This window comes from Zingiber officinale, chromosome 4A, assembly GCF_018446385.1.
Source record: "Zingiber officinale cultivar Zhangliang chromosome 4A, Zo_v1.1, whole genome shotgun sequence".
In the NCBI taxonomy this organism is placed as follows: domain Eukaryota; kingdom Viridiplantae; phylum Streptophyta; class Magnoliopsida; order Zingiberales; family Zingiberaceae; genus Zingiber; species Zingiber officinale.
In genome coordinates, this window is record NC_055992.1 from 73951487 (window position 1) to 73969981 (window position 18495).

General features: G+C 35.3%; 1 protein-coding gene across 3 annotated transcripts in view; it reads left to right on the plus strand.

The window, feature by feature from the left end:
* Positions 1-18495, plus strand: part of LOC121969990 (alpha-N-acetylglucosaminidase-like) — a 104324-nt gene that overhangs the window by 57463 nt on the left and 28366 nt on the right. For all 3 annotated transcript variants that reach the window (XM_042520371.1, XM_042520373.1, XM_042520372.1), the window contains exons 8-10: positions 3590-3696; positions 15074-15104; positions 18073-18190. In XM_042520371.1, coding sequence (XP_042376305.1) covers positions 3590-3696; positions 15074-15104; positions 18073-18190 — 256 coding nt within the window. The remainder of the gene's footprint in view (positions 1-3589; positions 3697-15073; positions 15105-18072; positions 18191-18495) is intronic.

Sequence of the window (18495 nt, forward strand, 5' to 3'; positions counted from 1 at the left end):
GTAACACATATTCTATGTGCTAACTTTTGAATATATTACCTAACCGTATACCTCTAATTTCTGCCTTCTAAAGTTGAATTCTCGCCTTGCTGGTTGACCTCAATTTACCCAGACTTCCTTTTCTTAGCATCTGATCAACCTTGACATATTGGGATTTTATCTACCTAGCATCCAGTCAATCTTGACTTGTGAGGACTTCATTGTTGCCTAGCATATGGTCAACATAGACTTGCTAACACTTCACCACTACCAAACATCCGATTCTCTGACTTCCCTCATTGTCAAGTGTCTGATCCTTTATGACCCACTTTTGTTTCGCCTCTCATGCCAACTCCCTATTGAACTTCCAACAATTAAGTGCTCAGTCAACTATGATCCACTTAGATTTCTATCTTGCCAGCTTCCCGACTGCAAGTGTTTGGTTAACCGTGATCCACTTGGACTTTTTCATTGTCAAGTATCCCGTCATCTTTGACCTACTTGACTTTTCTCTTGACCATCCACATCCAAATCAATCTTGATTAATTTGACTTAAGGTCGATTGCACCGACAATCTCTCTCCAACAAATTCTCCTTCCACTTGACTCGAGCTTTATCGACAAACTTTCGCTCTCGTCAACAAATATATTGCTTAAATATCGAAACTCAACTCGAGCCAACTTGAGCTTGGTCAACTTGTTCAACCATGATTAAAGGTCGATTGCACCAATAAAACATGAGATTCAAATGGAGATTTTTAAACTTTTGACCAAAAGAGTTGTTGTCATGACAAAGTCTTAGTAATACAACCAACACCAACTCAATAATTGATTCCTTTGGATGTCTGCCCTACAAGACCTTCTATGACAAATGAAAGGTAGGATAACGTTCAATAACAAAACTATCGTAATAGTAATCATTGTTAAATAAGACATTTGTAATATGTAAAGTAGAAGTTATTAGAAACTAAAATATATCAATTTATATCAACTACTCAAATAATTATTTTTCAGCAACTACTTACACAATATTAATAGACAATTGTTGCCACTAGGTCAATGGTGCAATGGTTAGACCCTTCAATGGATAGTCAAAGGATCTAAGGTTTTAGTCTTAGCTACGGCGAACTACAGGAGATTTTTCCTCTAGTTAGAAGCGGTCCTAAGAATGCTGGCCATTTGAATAGACTTTCATTAGCTCTTCCCGATTTACTTGGTGGGCGGTGGGAAAGTTTTGCTTGGCAGTCACCTCCAGGATTAGTCGGTTCGAAGAGCTGGATACCTGGATTACTAAAAAAATAAAAAAAATTAATAAATAATTGTTAAGATAGGAGACGACGAGTTGTGATAACTTTAAGTATTTAGGATCATTTTGTAAAAAGATGAGAGATTGCAAGAGATATTTTATATAGAATATAAATGGGATGGTTGAAATCAAAGAGAACATCAAGTGTTCTTTGTGATCGAAAGTACCTCTAAAATTTAAACGGCGGTTATACTTGCTATATTATATAGATATGAATGTTGGGCTATGACTTAATTACATGAGCAGAAAATTAAGATGTTAAGGTAGATGTGCAAACATACAAGAATGGATAAAAAATGAAAATATTAGAGAGAAAGTCGGGTTGTATTTATTGAAAGAAAACTTGGGGAGATATGTTTAAAATGATACAGATATGTACTTAGACGACCGATAGATACTATAGTTAGACAATGCAAAACTATGATAAATATGTAAATCAAACGAAGAAGAGGAAAACAAAAAATACTTCATTAACAATGATAAAAAAAGTTAAAATTTATTTAAATATAAATGATAATATATTAGAGAATAGAGTCCAGTTGGCGTAGAAGGATTTATATAGCCGACCTCTCCTAGTGGATATTCATATACTAGTAGTTGTTGTACTTATAGAATAATTAATTTAATTTCAATTTATTCTTACTAATAACATTATTAATATGAAAAATAAAAAATTTTCAACAATTACTCAAAACAAACATTAACTTAATATGGACTTATTTTTAGTTGAAATCATTGTTAAATTAAAATAAGAATTTTTCAACAACTGCCCAAAATAATCATTCATTCAATATCTCATTTCCATGATCTAGTAGATAGCATTTATTATTCTCTGAATGGGGTTCTAAACAAACCTAATAACTAAGCAATCTAGAAACATTCACCTGGGAAACTACCAAAACCCTCCTCACATCACATAAGCTGCAACTTGATACCTAAGCAAGCAAACCTGATCAAGCGCTGGAATAGATTCTATCATGTTGTGGAAAGGTGAAACATATTAATATATCCATTAACCTAAAACTTTATATGGACATTTTTTTAGATCTAAAACACTGTCCCTAAAACTTTATGTGAATTATTTCAGATTTGAAAGTCATCCAAATCTCATCCATTCTAAAACATGATAAGAATATTATCTCTAAATTGAAGCTGCTCAAAACTCACTCATACTGAAGCCAGATATGAAATATGTTTCATTTATATAACTTTTCGGAAACTCATTCAATTTTGAAGCTTGGGAAGAAAACAATGTCAAAACAGAAGCTAATAAAGAAACTCACTCAATCTGAAAATGAAATGCATCGAAACTGAAATTGTTTCAAAGCTAGAAAAATTGCAAAATTGAAACAAGCTAAACAATATGATGCTAACTGATTCAGAGCTAAAACTTATAAAAAAATTAGATCAGGCTGAAGTCAGGGAGCAACCTATCCCCAAATTTGAACCATATCATAAAACTTCAATCAATATGAACAGAAAAATAGCAAACCAAAAGGATTTTTGAAAAAAGAAACTGTTGGAATACTGAAACACCCCGAAAAATTGTCTGTGTAACTGGTGATCTGATGTTGAGGAGCAAACCAATGCAAATATTCCCATCTCCTAGGCAGCAACATAGGCTGTGGAGGAGAGGCGATGCAGGCAACAGAAGAGAAGAGGGTGACCAAACACAGGAATAGAATAGAAAAGAAAAAAGAAAGAAAAATGAGTTAGGTGGGTTTAGAACTGTGGTAAACCATGTGAAGGAGAAAAACACTGACCACAAGGCTTTTCGATTCCTAGTTATATGTTTTTCCACTTTTTCTTGGTTTCCATTGCTAGTGGTTTTTGTGATAAATTGGATTGAATTTGTACTTAATTCTCAGATACTAGCTAGTTTAGTTTGGTTTTGAAAACACTGCTTCTCACTGGATTAGGTATTAGTGTGAGAGGAGTTAGGGGGAAAAAGTGGGGTGGTGACGAGCTTGGTAAACTTTGATACCAAATTAAGAGGAAAATTATATATTTTATATCATGAAGCATGTTTAAAATTATGTGTTTGTAAACCTCAAAAAGACCAATTCCTTGTAAAGTGGGTAAATATATAACTAATATATGACAAGGTAAAATAAACCTGATCTACTCTAATAAATCTTATCCTTTTAAACATGTTCTATGTACCATACTTCCCAACTTGTACTCTTCTAGTTGGACTTTGCTATAGATGAGTAAAGCAAATCCATTTTGGTTATTGATGTATTAAATCATATCCCCTATCATGTTACGTTTTACTATTACATTATGTTCTTTTAATTGGTTGCAGGTTTACAGTTCATAGTGATCTAAGGTGGTGTTGCACATATCTTTTAGATGCAACAGATCCTTTGTTTGTAGAAATTGGAAAAGCATTTGTTGAACAACAACTTAAAGGTACTTGTTTCTACTTGTATGTTATTTTGTTGGAACAAAAATTGTGGTCCTAATAATTTTTTCAATAGAGTTAATATTATCTTCTTCTCAACAAATTTTAATATATCATTCAAATGAGTTAAAGTAATCAAACAAGGAGCAAACCCTTATCTGTTTATTTATATGAAAAATGTTTAGATAATTTAACTTTTAATGTGACTACCTTGTCGTCTACAATTTATGCCACTATATGTACTGATACCCTTTCTAGTGTTTACCTAGTGATTAGTGTAAATCACAAGGTTTATCTGAGTTATGGAAGACTGAATTGATTTTATGATTCCATTTTAGAACTAAAAATAATGTATGTCATGCTCTAAAATATTCCTCCAATAATAATACAAATTTTTGGTAGAACTGATATGTACATTTTGTTGACAATGGAAAGGTTAAGCTAAGATACCATAAGTACATACATAGATGCAAAGATGTTATGAAACCTAATTTACTACATATATATAAGTATATTCAATCTTTGGACCTCAAGGGAGCTAATAATCGATGAACACTCTACTTGGAGATTGCACTATCTCTTTAATAAAATGGTAATCAATCTCTATGTGTGCAGAACGCTGGATTAGAAGCTACTTTATTAGTTTTTTAAAAGCATATTCTAACTTGGTGCTTAAACCAAATAAGCTCACAGGTCTACTTTGCCTTTGTACATGATCTGGGTACAACACTTTGCTTTTTTTCTTTTTTAAAAAATTAAATTGGCTCCTACCCAATGCATGAGACATGGAGAATGGGAAGTGTTGCAATGATACAACACGAGACATGGAGAATGGGAAGTGTTGCAACGATACAACACCAGACATGGAGTAGAAGAGCTCTTCGAACCATGTTAAATCCTTTATGTTATAATTGTTCTTCTTTTTACACTTGTTTATTTTAATCTCTTATTTACTTCTTTTCATTACTTAATCTCTTATCACATTTAATTAATCTTCAAGTTGCAACTTAGTTGATTTTTTTATGCAATTTATGTTAGTTATTCTTGTTGCAATTTACTTTAATTATATAGTTGGAATTTAATTAATTTTGACATTACAATTAAATAACTTTTTCTATTGCAATTTTGGTATCTTTCTTGTCTCACTTTAAGTCATGGTTTAAAATTTTGTGCCGTTCCGATCGGCACGAGTGCAAGAATTCGTTCTACCCGTCGACCTACATCGGAACGAGGCCCTGCGCCCACAAGTCTGGTATCGACTACACCAATCCTACACTCCTTAAAATCAAAAATTTGTTTCTTCATAATTAATCTATATCATGTGGCTTTGGCACCTTCATTAGTTGGTGAAAAAGCGATCAACCCAATATAAACCTAGATCAACCCAATTTTGGCCATTGGGACCTGAACACAATGCACACCCAATGCAGTGTAGTAACATGCAGACCTAGGGTGGTTCAAGTGGTTTTCTAGAACTAGACCCAATCACAATTATGAATTGATGGGCCAACTATTTGAAACCATTAGTTTGACTATTCGAAAAATATTGACCCTTAACCTAAACTTTCAAAACTGGTTACAATTCACGATTCAGAATTATCAATTACGATTCATGTCATGGCCCACTGCTAGTTCATGGTTATTATTTTTTTTTTATTTTATTTTTTAAAATATCGGTTCCAATGAAAATGTGGAACGATCTTACATTGGAACATTTATGGCAAATAGGTTGGTTTATAAATGAAAAATTGGCTCCATTGTAAAGGTGGAATAGTCCTATACTGAAAAATTCAAAGCAAATAGGTTGGTTTATATTGAATCATACTATTAAAATATTATGAATATTAATGAATGAGAGTCTCTCTCTTTTGTGTGCCCTCGTAAAGGTGCAAATTTAGGACTTGGTTTGCACTTAAAACTAAGTGACTCATGTGCAAGTGCGACTTGCATTGGATGGGATGAATTTATTTTAAGGAAAACCTTAGTTCATTCTTCGCAAGTTGCTTTTGTCAACATTATAGAGTCCGTATTTTTTATTTAAGTTTATTTTTATTTTTTTTTCTATAAAAGGAGAGAAGGAATTTATTCTTTATTCTTTTCTTTCCCTCTATTGGCTTAAGCAAAACATTCCTATCTCTCTCCTTTGGTTTTTCTATCTACCTAAAATTGTTATCCTCTATGTTGTTACACCCTTAACTTGAATGCCACTATTTTATAATTCTCTCCACTCTTCTTAGAGTATCAACATTGGTGGGTGTTATAACACCCACCACCTCATTAAAAAGTATGGGGTCTACATGCCACATATTATATTAACACCTTCATTCTCTCACATTCATTTTAACATCAACACTTACTAATTGTGGGGTCCACATGTTACTTACACATTATATTAACATATTCATTCTCTCACATTCATTTTAACATTAACACTCATTAATTGTGAATCTTACTACCTACTTATTCATCTTTATTCTTATTTTATATTAAAATAATATAATTGTAATTTTATTTATAGAATTTAAATGATTATTATTTAAAATAAACAATAATATTATTTTTTAAATATATTTATTCCTTATTTTATGAGTGTCATTTATTTAAAATTAAAATATTATTATAAATTTAAGAGGGAGGAGTACAACATATAAAAAAATCACACTTGCATAAAATTAAAAAACAATATATAAATTAAACGTAAAGACAAACTATAAATACTAATTCAAGGATTGTTGTATTGTGACCAAATATGTTCAACTAAGTCGGCATGAAGTTGATGCACATGACTGTCACGTAGTTTGGAATTTGTCTGGAGATAATTATGAAATCCTCGGTTTGATCCCTAGATGAGTTGTGCGGGTTCATCACCTTCATCATTGCACCAATTTGTCACGTGACCCCCTCATCTTCAACAATCATGTTGTGTAAAATAATGCATGCTAACATAATATATTTTAACTTTTTTAGTACCAATAACGAGTTGAACCTCTGACAATTGCCCATCAAACTTAGAGCACCCCAAATGCTCGTTCAACATCATTTCTTTCCGCCTCTTGTCTTTCCTTAAACAATCTCCTCTTGAGATTTTTCGGACAAGGAAAAGCCTTTACAAAAGTGGCTCATTCTGGATATATTCCATCGGTTAGATAATACCCCTTCTTATATTGAGTCCCGTTAACCGTGAAATTAATCTCCGGGGCATTTCTTTATAGGACGTTATTGAATATAGGAGATTCGTACAATATATTAATATCATTATGTGAACCTACGACACCAAAGAATGCATGCAATATCCACAAGTCTTGAGACACGACCGCTTTAAGCACGATTGTTGGCGATCCATGACCTTTTGTAAACTGGCCTTTCCAAGCAACTGGATAGTTTTTCCATTCCCAATGCATGCAATCAAGGTTGCCCAACATTTTAGGGAAGTCATGCTCACATCATGCATTTGAAGATGTTGAACATCATCAGTATTCAGCCTTCTCAAGTATTGATCACCAAATATTTCAGCCACATAGCCCCAGAACTTGAAAATACACTTAATGGTAGTTGATTCACCCATGCGTAGGTACTCGTCAAGATGGTCGGCTAGGACTCTATAAGCCAATTGGCGAATTGCAGCCGTGCATTTTTGTAGTGGTGACAAGCCTTTTTTTCTCTCAGCATCGCCCCTCTACTGAAAATACGATGAATGACTCTCAAGTGCATTCACTATGCGACAAAATAAATCTCTTCGCATGCAAAATCGTCTTCAAAATATTTGATCTGGATACACCGGATTTGTGGAGAAATAATCATGCAAGAGCCTTGCATTCTGGCTTTACGATTTCTTTAGATGAACATTCTCCTTCGCCGTATCTCGCTATTATTTTGATATGCTTCAACTATTTGTTGGCTTTATTGAAGTATCAATGACATTAGCTCATTCCTCGAATCATAATCTTCGTCAATAACTTCAACTTGGATTTCATTTTCACTTGTCGAGCCAGAGCTGTGCTATTTGAATATTGAGATATTTTGGAGAAATGCTCTTAGAATGAAGAATTGTAGAGCACAAGGTGTCTATTTATTTTTTCTTATCAACGACTATATTCCAACGAATACTTTGCAACGGGTATATTAATTGATCAGAAATTGCACATTAATTGAAAAAGTATAATAATAAAAAATTATATTAATTAAAAAGTACAATAATTAAAAATTATAATAAATGAAAATTACATATTCCATCTCCTCCTAATCTCTTGACAAAGATGTTCATGGATAATAAGTTGCTCCTCTGTCATTTGTGAAGTGTCCTTCGAAAGGATTGCGTATTCCTTTAGTTGAACTTTGGCTAAGGCAGCTTGTGCTTTCATCTCGGCAACGTTTTCTTTCTTCTCCTCAACTTTGAGTTGTTTTTTTTTTTTATTTCAACTTCTTTCAACTTCAACCATTTTTATGCTTGTATACTAAGTAAACTTTGTAGACATATTGTCTAAATTTGTTGTCATACCTTTAATGTCTGATTTCATTTTGCCTTTTTTCCTTTCTTTTTGCTACCTTCTGACCCATTGAATGAGTTTCTTCTTCGTTTAGGTCTATATGTAGACTGATAAAGTGATAGTAAACTTCAATATGCTTTGCCCTTTCATGAAAAACTGGGTTCGAGGCGATATGCATAGTGGCTTGGTTGTCACATATAAGTGATACTTGTGTAACCTCTCCAAACATTAGTTCCTGAAGCAACTAGTTTAACCATATAAGTTCTTGATTGGCTGTGGCCATAGCTCGATACTTTGTCTCTGCACTGGATCTTGCCACAACATTCTGCTTTTTGCTTTTCCAAGAAACAAGGTTATCTCCGACAAATATACAAAATCGTGGATCTTCTATCCTACCCAATCTGCATCAGAATATCCTACAACTCGAGTATGTCCTTTTTCTTCGTACAAAAGATTCTTTCCTGGTGCATCTCTGATATATCGAATAATACAAGTCACAACATCCCAATGTTCCTTGCATGGAGAGTTAAGAAACTGACTTACTACACTTACTGCAAACGAGATATCCGGACGAGTAATAATAAGGTAGCTTAGTTTCTCTACTAATTGTCTGTATCGTTCAGGATCTGGAAGAGGCTCTCCCTGATTTGGTAGGCGCTTGACATTAGGATCCATAGGGTTGTTGATTGTCTTTGAGTTTAACATTCTTGTTTTTTCCAGAATATTCATTGTATACTTCTATCCTATCTTTAGACTGTGTTACTTCTATCACCAAGAAATATTTGAGTTTGCCGAGATCCTTTGTTTGGAAATGTTTGAAAAGATGTTGTTTTACCTGTGAAATCCCGAGATGATCACTACCTGTGATGACAATATCATCAACATAAATCACTAAGTAGATGCAACCAGTAGATAAGTGGCGATAAAAGATAGAATGGTCAGCCTCGCTCCGAGTCATGCCAAACTGTTGAATTACAGTACTAAATCTACTGAACCATGTCCTGGGTGACTACTTGAGGCCATGTAAAGATTTCTACACCTGAGCAACAAAATACGGAGGTTGCTCCATGTAGACCGCCTCGAGTAGGTCACCATGTAAAAATGCATTTTTGATGTATAACTGATAAAGAGACTAATGTCGAATCGTAGCAATGGACAAGAAAAGGCGCACAGAAGACATCTTGGCAACATGAGAAAAGGTGTTCCCATAATCCAATCCGAAGATTTGAGTATAGCCTTTAGCGACGAGACGAGCCTTGAGCTGATCAACCGTGCCGTTTGGACCAACTTTCACCGTATACACCCATTGACAACCAACAACTGACTTCTCAGGTGGTAGAGGAACGAGGTCTCAAGTCCCACTGCGTTGCAAGGCACACATTTCATCGAACATAGCATGTTTCCATCTTGGATGGGCAAAAACATCACCTGCAGTCTTTGGAAGAGAGACAAATGACAAGGAAGAAAAACAAGAAAAGTAGGAAGGAGAAAGACGATGATAACTCAAGGAAATATAATGAGGAGAAGGATTACGAGTGGAACGCATACCTTTCCGAAGTGCAATGGGAATATTAGACTTAGGAGATGGGATCGGAGGAAGAGGCGAAGGACTCGGCTCTATAGGTGTGTCTATGATAGTGTCAGTGATGGGTTGCGGCAAAGTAAGGCGAGGACAACGCCGATAAACCTGCAAAGGAGGAGATGGGGATGGAGGTGATAGAGATGCCCTCGGAGAATATAAGACAGTCACTGGTGCAGGCGGAGAAGGAAAGAACTCGGATGGAGATGTGTGAGGCCCAAAAAAAAAAAGGGAATTGAATCAAAGAACGTGACATGATAAAGTATCGACGGAGAGTAGGGGAATAACACTTATACCCTTTTTGAGACCGGGGGTATCCAAGGAAGACACACTTGTGAGACCAGGGAGAGAGTTTGTCAATGCCAAGATCAAGAGCATGAGCAAAACATATAGAACCAAAGACCCTAGGTGGTAAAGGATGAAGAGATTGATGAGGATAAATTACATGATGAGGTATTTTACCCTAGAGAGTTGAGGAAGTATGCGATTGATGAGATAACACGCAGTAATTACAGTGTCGCCCCAAAATCGATGAGGAACGTGAGAGTGGAGAAGAAGAGTCCGGGTGGTCTCGAGGAGATGACTATTCTTACATTCTACAATCCCATTGTGTTGAGGGGTATGAGGGCAAGATGTGTGATGCAACACACCGTGAAATGCCAAGAAGGTACAAAATTGAGTAGATAGATACTCGCATGCATTATCACTTTGCAAAGTTCGAAGAGAAATATCAAATTGAGTTTTGATTTCACGGAGAAAATATTGAAAAATAGGAAATAATTCTGAACGATCCTTATAACGGGAAAAATTGTCTATAAAAGTAATAAAATATCGTGATCCCAATGTAGAATAAATACGACTCGGATGCCAAACATAAGAATGAACAAAAAAAAAGGGACGTAACCTAACTCACAGTACGAGGAGAAAAAGAACTGCGAACATACTTTCCTAATTGGCACGACTCACAAGACAAAGTCTCTATGTGAGAAAGACTAGGACGTAATTGTTTCAACTTATCCGGACTTGAATGTCTTAATTGAGCATGAATAAGAAGTGGAGATGTCGCCGCTGAACCAATAAGAGAGGGAAGCCTATATAGGCCATGAGACTCACATCCGAAGCAGTCATCCTCCCGTACTCCGGTCCTGTAAGGAAATAGAAGTTTTAATAAAAGAGATGACACAATCAAAGGCCCGGGTAAGTTGGCTTATGGATAATAAATTAAAGGGAGCTCCGGGGACATAAAGAATATTATGGATAGAAAGAGACTGGGAAGGATGAATAATACCAACACCCTGGGACTGAATTTGGGAACCATTGGCCATGGGGACAAAGGGTAAATAACCGTAAGTAGAGAAAGAAGAAAAAAAGGATTTATGACCAGTGATATGATCGGTGGCCCAGAGTCAAGAACCCAAGGACCCGAAGAGCGAGATATGCCAGTAAAGGAATTATCAGCGTGTGCAACGACAACAGTGGAATCTGAAGCTTGACGATCCTCATACCATTTCAGAGAGTCATTATAGGAAGGCGGCGGGGTCGGATCCGGTGGTGATTGTGCATCAAAAGCTGAAGAAGCGACAGAACTCTGAGAGATCTGAGCAGCGCGAGGAGGTCGACTATGGAAACTCCAACACTTATCAATCGTGTGTCCTGGTCGGTGGCAGTGATCACACTAAGGACGCCCTTTACCACCCTTATGAAGTGGAGGTCTATTGTTGTTTTGAGAGACCAAAGTTGATGATTCAACAGGAACGGAATGAGGCAATGACAAGACTTTGGCAGGGACATGGAGGAGAGTTGCCCAGGTACTGTCCATGGTGGCTTCTGTGGGGCTGTCCAGGATCTGATTGTGAACATGAGAATAATCTATGGGCAGACCATATAAAGCCAGAGACAAAAAATTTATTTCGATTTTCAAGCTTCGCAACAGGAGTGGTCGCAGGTGGAAGTAGTTCATTGAAGTCGCAAAGAAGGCTAGAGACTGAACCTAGATAGGTAGACATTGAATCCTTAACCTGATGGACACTGAGGATGGTCATGAGATATTCACAAACTTGATAGAGTCGCCGTGAGGTGTTTGTAAACAGTTGTTGAGCCTATGTCCAAACAGAGTTACAGGTTTTGTGAGTGCGGAAGACATCTCTAAGAGATGGATGGATGGTGGCTCGGATAATGCAACACAACTAGGTGTCAACCTTTTTCCATAGAGGATGATCAACGACTTGGACATCCTCTTCGGTGTGAGTGAGATGTGTCTCATAACCCTGTCCAACAAGCCAAAGCTCAATGTGAGTGATCCAAGATGAGTAGTTCTTACCATCCATTCATCCAACTGCTTGGAAGAGAGTGGTACAGTGATGTGGTTGATAAAGATTGAACTATCTGGTTTTGGAGTGTCGGAGAAAGCCATTGATCAACTCAGTGAAAGAGGGCACACAACGAAGAAAGGCTCAAGCGATGTAAGAAGATAGGTGAGGACGGTGGAACTGTAGGAAGAATAATCCCCGCCGTCTCCAAACTGTTGATCTCCCGAGCTTCTCTCTGTCGCCGGATTGCAAGAGAGGACAAAGGACGGTGTGCTCACGACGCAGGAAAACGATGACGTTAGTTCGTGAAGAGGAGAGGAGGGTGGTAGCATCGGGGGATGCTGCGGGGCAAGGAACGACAACGCAGAAAAAAAAAAGGGTTTGTCTTTCAACCTCGCTCTAATACCATGTGAAAAGAGAAAATCTCTCTATCTTATCATTAATATGTTTACATGTAGGTATTTATATACATAAGGAGACAAAAGAAAAATCAATCTCAATCCTTACCGTCAAGGGAATACAATCAAGATCAACCTCAATCCCAATAATCAAGGGAATCCAAATCAATCGTAACCCCTACAATCAAGGGAATCTTCAAAAGTATTCAACAGTTAGCATCTTGCTCCCACGGTAGTGTTGGCCAAAAACTCTAAGCATTCGATGATATGAAGACATATAGAGCCAACCTCAAATCCTCCGCCATAACCCTACAATAGGACACCGGAAGAACATATGCTCCTGTGTCTCAAGCGCTCGTCTACAAAAAGTGCATAGTCAATCCTCCTGACAATCCTGCCTATCTTTGGTTGGAAGTATCCGTAGTGCCAACGTCCAGAAAGTAATTGCATGACTTAGTTGCAGATAAGTCTTCCACATCATCCAGGCCCACGACATCCTAGGACTAGGCTGTTTGAAGAACAGATCCTCCTTTGTATTCTTATAATGGTGGCAAAAGGCGATTCGCTCGCTCCCGCCAACCCGCCCTTGGGCCAACACGGAGGAGGTAAATCACGGGTGACTACTAGCCCGAACAGTGACTAGTGCATAGGGGAGGGTAGGAATCTGACTATTAGCCGTGATTTGACTCCATACCTCATGGTGGCAATACCTTATACACTAGCCACTAGTCCATCCCGAGGGGACCCTTGTATACTTATAATGATTCTAGAGGAAGAGGCTTAATGGTAAAGTCACAAGATCTTGAAGACATGAAAGTCTAAAATAAATTTGCAAAGAAAGATAAGACTGCGTATAATAGACCCTTCCTCGGGACCTCGCATTGGCGGGAGGAGCTTTGTGCTCTGGGCTATCTTTTTTTTTTAATAATGATTCTATAATTCATTTGACTTACCTATCACTTAGTTCCTTGCAATTATGAGCTTCAGAAATATGTTGTCTATTCAAGACCTAATTGTAAATCAAACTGTGAGTATATAAACGTTAGGGTTGTAATCTAAAATGACAATAATGAGAATCTACATTAAGATAGGACTACATAAGGAATGAAACCTAAAAAGCTAAAGGATTTCTATACATACTGAAGCAATCTTCTAGGGCATATTTGCAGTTTGCTCTTATTTAGTTTGACATGATCGGAAGTATATAAGATCATTCAATAATGCATCCAATCTCTTTTTGGATGTGTATTTTTCTTATGGTTTATATAGATGATATCATCATATTGCTGATGACTCTGCAAAAATCACAATGCTTCAAATCGACGATATTGGCAACTACAGTTGTTTCTCGACATAGATGTTGTTTAGCCAGTGAGAGATTTATATCTTTCAAAAAATATGTACTTAACATGCTCGAAGACACTAGTATGTTAGGAGCAAAGCTAGTTGATATCGTCAATGTCTGACTGAAGACTGATTCTTAGACGGTTTTATCTGATCAAGGAAAGTGTATAAGACTAATTAGTGAGCTGATTTCTCATTTACTGTAAGTGCAATTAGTCAATTTTTTAGGCTTGGGTCATGAACATTGGGAAGGAACCGTAAACATTTTATGATACTTTAACAATGCTCTTGGAAAGGATTCCTTATAACTTGATCATTGCCATCCGTAGATTATTAAATATATGACCCAGATCAGGTAGGGTCCCATAGATATGCATCCATACCAGAATATTGCATTGTTCTTTGAGACAACCTGATATCTTGGAAGAGAAAAGTAAAAAATCGTTGTTAGGTCAAGTACAGAGATAGAACACTATGACTCTAGCTATGTGAGCTTATTTGGCTTAGATAGGTAATGGTTGAGTTCACGAATTCTTCCGTTGAGCTGTTGAAGCTATTGTGAAAATCAAGGTACCGTGCACTGCTTCAAATCTTGTCTTTCATGATGGCATAAAATATATTTGGGTTAATTGCCACTTTGTTTGGGAAAAAAGTGCACTTCAACGAGATACCTTTTTTATTAGTTTTAATTAACAGTTATATATATATATATATATAGATGTCCAAACTTTGCCGAGCTAATTTTGGAGGTAGATCTTCTTCCCTGGTTTGCCTACTGGTAAATCTGGAGCATAGCTTGTGCACATTCAGAGGCTGACCTCTAGAATGTTAATCTCTGTTGGGATTCAAACTCTTGTTTTCTTATTTGTTATTCTGAGTGCTTTACCATTATACCACACTCGTGGAGGTTGGGTTTTACTATATTTTTGAGATAGCTTGAGGAGTGAGGAACTAATAGTTAATTGAACATGATTTAACTATAATTATACAAAAAAAAACTTAGGTTTGTAAATGTAAAATGATACTAATGGTTGCATACATGAAGGTAGAGGGGACTATCTAGTAAATGCTCACTTGTAATTTACCTCGCTAGTGTCTATTGTATCACTTATTGTGTTATGTGAACTTATGAGCCCATGCAAAAATTAATATCATAATTTATTATTTCCTTCATTTTTCCCGTGATTTTCTGTAGATCTTTTACCAATTTTTTAATATGATATATAATATTTTTCTGAATTTCGAAGTATTTTTCTATTTTTCTGCAGAATATGGAAGAACTAGTCACATATACAATTGGTACAGTTCTTTTTTTCTCTTTTTGGTGAAATCTGTCTATTTATCATTTCATAGCTAAGAGCTTTGTTAATTACAAAATAATCAAATCCATGAGAAGCTAACATTGGAATTGGTACTATCAGAAGCTTGCCTAAGAAAAAAACTGAATATACTATCCTACACGTCTACCTAAGGGAGAGTAAAATGATGTTGTATTCAAAGTATGATTTAGGAATTTTATTTTGTTTATCATGGTATATTTAGTAATAACATTATGGTATGCAGCAGTTTATAATGCAGCATTCACCTGAATGTACATATTAGATTACTTATTATGGTTTTTTAGGACTGTAAATGAGTTAGAATTAATCTCTGGGTTTTTGTTTATTAAAATAAATAAGCTTAATGTTAGCTATTCAATATTTTGTATTAGTTCGTTAACTAAATTGTATCAGACTCAAATTTGTCCGAGATCAATAAGATTGCGCTAATAGTGTAGTTAAAACATGATCCAGTAAATGAAACTTCTTATTTAAAGACTTAAGAACTTTAAATATAAAAAATAATTGACAAATAGTATCATAAATATATATACATTTATTATATTCTTTTAATTTGAATAAAAATTAAATAACTTTGTCCACAGACATAATAAATTTGCTCATGAAACATTAATTAGTTCAGCTCACGTGTCGTCATGCTTGTTCCTAAACATTAATCTTGTCTATTTATGCTATTTTTCTAATTGGATTATCAATATACATATTTCATTTAATGCCTTATTATTTTTTATCATAAAATCATATATTGGGTGAATCAGTTGAAAAGTTTAATTCTTACCTACAAAGACTCATTAACATGAGGTAAATTACCATGTGCCTCCTATTGTGCCCATTGATTGTGTGGTTGCAGTCATGTAGAATGGTGATTTTTTTCCCTTCTTTATCTATTTTTTTTCCTTCTTATTTTCCCCTCCTTCATTCATTTGTCCACAAGAATAAACAAAGAAAAAACCTCTTTAACTCTTTAAGGATGATTAATTTCTCTTCTCTTTTATTCGTCCACGAGATTAATAAAAGAGCACCCGGACGGGATATTGTATATAAAAATCATGGGCACACTCATATTAAATGTATTTTAGATGTAGATTGGGCAAGTTCTAAAATGGATAGAAGATCTACTTCAGGTTATTGTATCTTTGTTGGAGAAAATTTAATCGTATGGAAGAGTAAGAAGCAAAATGTTGTATCACGATCCAGTACAGAGTTAAAATATAGGGCCATGACAGTCTATGTGCGAGATAGTATGGATATATCAACTCTTGAGTAAAGTGAGACTTAAAATTTCAGTACCAGCTAAACTATAGTGTGATAACCAAGTTGCTCTTCATATTGCATCGAATCCTGTGTTTCATGAGCGAACTAAGCATTGAACTTGATTGTCATTTTGTTCGAGAGAAAATTCAACAAAATTTGTTTCTACCGGATATGAGAAGACTGGAGAACAACTTGGAGACATCTTCACAAAAGCTTTAAATGAGGTTCGGGTTGATTATCTTTGTAACAAGTTGGGTATGATTAATATCTATGCTCCAACTTGAGGGGGAGTATTATCTATATATATATTAGTTCCCATATTTATATATATTAGTTACGATAACTGTATATATTAATTACCATATTATTGGTACAAATTAGTTAATAGATATATGTCAATTAGGCTAATTTATCAATTAGCCTAATTATAGTTTCCTAAAAATAGATCCCTTATTTGTATATAAATATATCTCACTTTTCAATAAAGTGTATGTATTCTTTTTATCTCAATTAATAGATAATTTATTAGAATGATATGTTTCAACCATGCCGTCCTATACAACAATAATAGCCAAATCTTTATCCCACTAAATGAGTTTGGCTATATAGATCCTCTTATGTCATTGGACTCAATCCCTATTCTATAAGTGGATTTGACTATATAGATTCTCTCATGTCATTGAGTTTAATCCCTACTATATCTTCATCTATATTTAAATAAATTTTATCTTATTTTATTGTTGCTAACTAAGTTTGCTTTGATCTCCCTCTTTATTATTAATGTGTGTATTTATCATGGTCTCACATTGCCTAATTGGACATTTATTAGATGCCTAAGTACATGTCAATACCACTTTAAACACGTCTCTTAGAGTTTTCTCTCAATAGGTACAACCCCGACTATCTTTATAATTTTCTCATTTTTATCTTGTTTGTCCTTATATGTTCGCACATCCACCTTAACTTTCTCATCTTTGCGACTTTTATCTTTTGCTCGTGTGTTCGCTTCATAGCAACATTAAGCTTGATATAACATAACAAGTCTAATTACTGTTCAATTATGCCATTTGATACGGTATGAAATTTCTAAATGTGGTAATTTATTTACCATTGAAAGTGTTAGGTGATTGGGACTCCATCAAATTGAATTTTGTCAAAGCCTTTAACAAAGTACAGTGTGCTATAAGACCCTAGCATAATTATTGAACTTGGTTAAAGATGATAAATTTGTGGACCACGTATAAGTCCTTGAATTCTCCAAAATCAGTTGGACTTGTTACCTAGACAAATGGAGGATCAATTTGACTACAAGATAGGTGAACCTATTTTAATTGGAGTCCTAAAACGTTCCAACTTATGCATATGAAGTAAAAATGAAAGTAAATAATTGTTGAGTACTTTAAATTGATGTCTTTTTTTTGTTCCATTATTTACTTTGATGGATGGATGAATAGGAAGTGCAGGGCAAAGGAAAGAAATAATTCTGCACATGTTAAGGAAATATCACCCATGTATTCTTTGCATTCCCCATGCCCCGCCCCCCTTTCCGTCCAATTCATCCACCCATGTAAAAAGGAGCATGCCATCTACAATCATTTTGCAGTGAATCTAATTTTTATGAATTTCATACCTAAAAAGTTATTGTTTATTTATTTATTTTCTTGTCTCTGTAGTGATACATTTGATGAGAATACTCCTCCTCTGGATGATCCAAACTATATTTCTTCATTGGGTTCAGCAATATATAAAGGAATGCAAAGTGGTGATGATAATGCTGTATGGCTCATGCAGGTGATTATTTACAAATTATTTATACAGTTTTACATATGCATGGCCTAGGCATTTTCAGAGATTGCTTCTTCTTTTTTTTTTTTTAAGAAAATAAGATTAAAATTGGATGAAAATGGTCCGACCAAACAGGGCCTAGGAGCTTGAATTGTTTGATTCAAGGTTTGAAATCATGTTCCTCGTGAGATTTTGATACTTAGGGTTTCAGTTCCCTGCCAAAACGAGAGTGCAGCATGTGGTGCCTAAGACACCAACAACGATGAAGCAATTAGAGAGGTGGAGAAGAGGAAGAAGATGAGAGGAGAAGA